The 6,365-nt window shown below is 51.8% G+C and overlaps 1 protein-coding gene across 1 annotated transcript; it reads right to left on the bottom strand.

The window, feature by feature from the left end:
- Positions 1 to 3,956: 3,956 nt before the first annotated feature.
- On the bottom strand, positions 3,957 to 6,002 carry LOC132387621 (protein NLRC3-like). The gene has a single exon (XM_059959992.1). The coding sequence runs from the start codon at positions 6,000 to 6,002 to the stop codon at positions 4,269 to 4,271; it is 1,734 nt and encodes a 577-aa protein (XP_059815975.1). The 3' UTR covers positions 3,957 to 4,268.
- Positions 6,003 to 6,365: the final 363 nt, after the last annotated feature.

Here is a 6,365-nt window from a genome sequence, read left to right as displayed (position 1 = left end):
CCACCCATATCTCTCCTACTCTCTCTCTCATTACAGACCACCAACTCATACATTCTTTCTCTCATTACAGCCCACTAACACCCACCACTCTCTCCCATTACAGTCCACTAACATCCCCCACTCTCTCTCATTACAGCCTACCTACATCACCCCTACTCTCTCTCATTACAGCCCACCAACATCCCCACAGTCTCTCATTACAGCCCACCAACATCCCCACTCTCTCTCATTTCAGCTCACCAACACCCCCCACTGTCTCTCATTACAGCTCACCAACATCCCCCACTCTCTCATTACAGCCCACCCATATCTCTCCTACTCTCTCTCTCTCATTACAGCCCAACATCCCCAACTCTCTCATTACAGCCCATCGACATCACCCCACTCTCATTACAGCCCACCAACATCCCCACTCTCTCTCATTACAGCCCACCAACATCCCCACTGTCTCTCATTACAGCCCACCAACATCCCCACTGTCTCTCATTACAGCTCACCAACATCACCCACTCTCTCATTACAGCCCATCCACATCACCCCACTCTCATTACAGCCCACCAATATCACCCCTACTCTCTCCCATTACAGCTCACCAACATCCCACACTCTCTCTCATTACAGCCCACCAACATCCCCCACTGTCTCTAATTACAGCTGACGAACATCCCCCACTGTCTCTCATTACTGCTCACCAACATCCCCCACTCTCTCTCTCATTACAGCCCACCAACATCCCCACTGTCTCTCATTACAGCTCACCAACATCCCCCACTCTCTCATTACAGCCCACCAACATCCCCCACTCTCTCATTACAGCCCACCAACATTCCCCACAGTCTCTAATTACAGCTCACGAACATCCCCCACTGTCTCTCATTACAGCTCACCAACATCCCCCACTCTCTCCCATTACAGTCCACTAACATCCCCCACTCTCTCATTACAGCCCATTCACATCACCCCACTTTCATTACAGCCCACCAACATCACCCCCACTTTCTCTCTCATTACAGCCCACCAACATCCTCACTGTCTCTCATTACAGCTCACCAACATCGCCCACTCTCTCATTACAGCCCATTCACATCACCCCACTTTCATTACAGCCCACCAACATCACCCCCACTTTCTCTCTCATTACAGCCCACCAACATCCTCACTGTCTCTCATTACAGCTCACCAACATCCCCCACTCTCTCATTACAGTTGACCAACATCCCCCATTCTCTCATTACAGCCCACCCATATCTCTACTACTCTCTCTCTCATCACAGACCACCAACTCACACATTCTTTCTCTCATTACAGACCTCCAACCCACACAACCCACCCTCCTCAACCCCACTCCCTGGCTTTCTCCCCCTAACCTTTAATTCCATGTCCAATCAAGAACCCATCAATCTCTGCCTTAAATATACCCAACGACCCGGCCTTCATAGCTGCACGTGGCAACAAATTCCGCAAATTCACCACCCGTTGGCTGAAGAAATTTCTCCGCATCTCTGTTTCGAAAGGGCGCCCCTCTATCTTGAGGCTGTGTCCTCTTGTCCTAGTCTCCCCCACCATGGGAAACATCCTTTCCACATCTACTCTGTCCAGGCCTTTCAACATTGGAAAGGTTTCAATGAGTTACCCTCCCCCGCCCTTATCCTTCTGAATTCCAGCCAGTACAGACCCAAAGCCATCAAACATTCCTTGTGTGATAACCCTTTCATTCCTGGAAACCTCCCTTGTGAGCCGCCTCTGGACCCTCTCCAACGCCGGCACATCTCTTCTAAAATGAGGAGCCTGTGTGATGTCCCAACTCCTGAACTTGGTACCCTGATCGATGAAGGCCGGCGTGCTACACTCCTTTTCACCACTCTGTCCACTTCCAACGAACAGTGCACTTGTCCGCCGAGGTCCCTCTCACTCGTGCCCGGCCATTCACAGTACCCACTCACTTTATGTGTATGCCTGCAAGAAAATGAACCTCAGGGTGCTATGTGGTGACATACACATACCCTAACCCTAACCCTAATAAAGTTACCTTCACCTCCTGTCCTAAAATGTGACCGTGGAGCATCGGCTCATGGTCCTCGAGGTTCAAACACGAGGAAATCTGCAGGTGCTGAAGACCTAAAGCAACACAGACAAAATGCTGGAAGATCTCAGCAGGTCAGGCAGCATCTGCGGAGGAGAGTAGACAGTCGACGTTTCCATAGATGTGGTCTGGCCTGCCGAGCTCCTCCAGCATTTTGTGCCTGTTGCTCCAACTTCCAGGTGCAATGTGCCGCGCGGCCAGAGATGCTCTTCTGCACACCATGGGTGTAACGCACGGTCACTTGAGTTATTGTCGCCCTCCTAACAGCTTGAACCAGTCTGGCCATTCTCCCCCGACCTCTCTCGTTAACGGAGGCGGTTTCGCTGGCAGAACTGCCGCTCACTGGATTACTCAAACCACCCCATCTGGCACCAACAATCATATAACCATATAACAATGACAGCACGGAACCAGGCCATCTCGGTCCTTCTAGTCCGTGCTGAACGCTCACTCTCACCTAGTCCCACCGACCCGAGAAAATGCAAATACAAATGCCGGAGAAAAATGTTCGTCAGCTTGAGAGGACAGAGGAGGCACTTCACGAGACGACTGGAATGAACCACATGAACCCAAGGTGTGCCCCGTGGCCCAGGTGAATCAAGACACACTGACAAGACACCAGGGAAGTTTGCACAAACAGAACCGTGCTAAAGTTTTAGGCACACGTATAAGGCTCGGGGACCTGAGACTTCAGCACAATTTTATGCATTACATTGTGATGCTGCTGAACTAATAATTATATGGTTATATACATGTGAGTGATCAAAAACCTCATTCTGGTATGGGTCTCTGTTGTGGACGGAGAGTGGGAAGGGGGGCAGGGAGAGGGGAAAAGGGGGAGGGAGCGGGAAGCTCCAGAGGGACATTCTTTAATATAACCATATAACAATTACAGCACAGAAACAGGCCATCTCAGCCCTTCTAGTCCGTGCCGAATGCTTACTCTCACCTAGTCCCACCTGCCCGCACTCAGCCCATAACCCTCCATTCCTTTCCTGTCCATACACCTTTCCAATTTTACTTTAAATGACAATACCAAACTTGCCTCTACCACTTCTACAGGAAGCTCATTCCACATAGCTGCCACTCTCTGAGCAAAGAAATTCCCCCTCGTGTTACCCTTAAACTCTTGCCCCTTAACTCTCAACTCATGTCCTCTTGTTTGAATCTCCCTTACTCTCAATGGAAAAAGCCTATCCACGTCAACTCTATCTATCCCCCTCATAATTTTAAATACATCTATCAAGTCCCCCCTTCAACATTCTACACTCCAAAGAATAAAGACCTAACTTGTTCAACCTTTCCCTCTAACTTAGGTGCTGAAATCCAGGTAACATTCCAGTAAATCTCCTCTGGACTCTCTTTAGTTTGTTGACATCTTTCCAATAATTCGGTGACCGGAACTGTACACAATACTCCAAATTCAGCCCCACCAATGCCTTGTACAATTTTAACATTACATCCCAACTCCTATGCTCAATGCTCTGATTTATAAAGGTCAACATACCAAAAGCTTTCTTCACCACCCTATACTCATGAGATTCCACCTTCAGGGAACTATGCACCATTATTCCTAGATCACTCTGTTCTACTGCATTCTTCAATGCCCTACCATTTACCATGCATGTCCTATTTGGATTATTCCTACCAAAATGTATCACCTCACATTTATCAGCATTAAACTCCATCTGCCATCTTTCAGCCCACTCTTCCAACTGGCCTAAATCTCTCTGCAAGCTTTGAAAACCTACTTCATTATCCACAACACCACCTATCTTAGTATCATCTGCATACTTTCTAATCCAATTTACCACCCCATCATCCAGATCGTTAATGTATATGACAAACAACATTGGACCCAGTACAGATCCCTGAGACACACCACTAGTCACCGGCCTCCAACCTGACAAACAGTTACCCACCACTACTCTCGGGCATCTCCCATCCAGCCACTGTTGAATCAATTTTACTACTTCGGTCACTTGGATCACATTGCTTCCCCCATTCTGATGCTTGGTCTAAACTTCAACTGGACCTCTTGACCGTGCCCGCGTGCTTTTATGCACCGAGTTGCTGCCACCTGATTGGCCGATCCGAGGTCCGCATTAACGAGCGGGTGTACCCAGTAAAGTGGACAGGGAGTGTGGAACAATTTCGCTGCTCGAAGCTGGAGATACATTAAAAATTACCTCAACTCCTGGCACTTGTGCAGCCCTGGTCCCAGCTGCTGGAGTCTCTCGCTCTCGAGGTGGCAGCCCGTCAGGTCGAGGCGCTTCAGCGGGTTGCAGAACCCGATGGCGTAAGACAGGACGGCGCAGTCAATCGGGCTCAGGCGCAGTCCGCGGAATGAGAGGGCTTCCACGGACTCCAGCGCAGCCTGTGCCAGCCCGCCATCCCGGGACTCAAACAGGTAGCTCAGGGTGTTCAGCAGCCTCTTCTTGCCAGCCTCGCCCCACGCGCCTCGGACCTGACGCCCAACCTCCTCCCTCACCCAGCCGACCACCCGGCCGGCTGTCCGCTGGGGGAGGGGGCCCAGGAACTCCTCCAGGACCCACGCTGAGCCAGTGGCGCCGAGACTCGCGGCAAAGCAGAGTAACATCTCGAACCGCCCGCCCTTCTTGCCGCGGGATTCAGCCAGGAGGTTCAGGACGTCCCCGGGGTCCGGGGTCAGGAATTGCGCCAGGGCACCTATGAACTCTTGGACGGGGAGGTAGGGGAACGTGCACACCGTGCTGCGGGCAGAGTCCTCCCTCTCCGGAGGATCCGCTGGCACACCGGACAGGAACTGGGATGGCGGCCACTTGCACCGGATCACATCCCCTTCTGTAAATATGACGTTGCTCCCCGGCGCTCCCGCGAAGGCTGTCTGACCAATCCTCAGCAGCAGGTCGTAGGGGCTTCTGAGCTCGCGGCCCTGGTTTTTCAGGATGTTGTGAAGATCGTAGGAGCGGAGCTGGGTGACGATCCTCAGGAGCAGCTGCGGGTCGCGGGCTTTCAGTGCGAAGTAGGGCCCCAGTGTCAGAGCGAGGAGGAGGCAGTAAGTGGGGCTGCCGCTCAAGCTGTTCAGCACCTCGTACCCCTCCACGTATTTGAAAACATCTGCTGCCACCGCCTGATCTTGAAAATACCTGCTGAAGAACTCCTTCCGCTTCTCCCCCACCAGCCCCCGGATTTCAGCCCAGACCCCGACGCCCGCCTTTCCCAGCAAGTGTAACGCGGTGGGGCGGGTGGTCACCAGCACCGAACACCCCGGGAGCAGCTTGCCCTGGATTAAACTGTACACAACGTCCGACACCTTGCACCGGATTTCAGGATCCGTGCACTCGCGCTGAGCTTCCGTGTCTCCCCGGCCATTGGCAAAATCGATGCCGTCCTTAAATTCATCCAGACCGTCAAATATAAAAAACAACTTCTCTGGGTCCTTCCAGACCTCTCCCAGGATATTCCCAAAGTAAGGATACTGATCCTGAATCAGTTCCCTCAGGTTTATTCTGCAGTTCAGATTGTTCAAATCCCGGAATTTGAAACTGAAGACAAACTGGAATTGTTGGTATATTTTCCCCGTGGCCCAGTCATTAATGATCTTTTGTACCATTGTTGTTTTCCCCACCCCCGGCACTCCGGCCACTGCTGCCGAACTCCCGGGTCTGGATCCGCTCCGGAACAGCTGATCCATCTGGATTTCCTCCAGCTCCGTCCGGAGGCCCATCTCCCTCTGCTCATCTTCGTCCTGGCCCCTCGCCGGCTGCACACGCTCCCCGACCCTCCGCGGCCGAGCGGTGGAGACGACCGTGACCTCGGCATATCGGTCCAGCAGCGGGAACGCTTGAATCTTCTCCCTCGTCTGCATCGTAGGCACTCGCAGTGCCTCGGTCTGTGCCCGCAGTGCCTCCCTGTGCCTCTGCTGAACATCTTGCATGGAACCAAACAGTGAACAGCGTTAGACGTCTCCACTTAAAGAAAATACAAATGCCCGAGAAAAACGTTCGTCAGCTTGAGAGGTCAGAGGAAGCACTTCACGAGACGACTGGAATGAACCACATGAATCCAAGGTGTGCGCCGTGGCCCAGGTGAATCAAGACACACTGACAAGACACCAGGGAAGTTTGCACAAACAGAACCGTGTTAAAGTTTTAGGCACACGTATAGAGCTCGGGGACCTGAGACTTCAGCACAATTTTATGCATTACATTGTGATGCTGCTGAGCTAATAATTATATGGTTATATACATGTGAGTGATCAAAAACCTCATTCTGGTATGGGTCTCTGTTGTGGACGGAG

Source organism: Hypanus sabinus, unplaced genomic scaffold (assembly GCF_030144855.1).
Source record: "Hypanus sabinus isolate sHypSab1 unplaced genomic scaffold, sHypSab1.hap1 scaffold_2042, whole genome shotgun sequence".
NCBI lineage: Eukaryota > Metazoa > Chordata > Chondrichthyes > Myliobatiformes > Dasyatidae > Hypanus > Hypanus sabinus.
The sequence above is the reverse complement of the archived record's forward strand: the minus strand, read 5'-3'. Positions and strand labels throughout refer to the sequence as shown.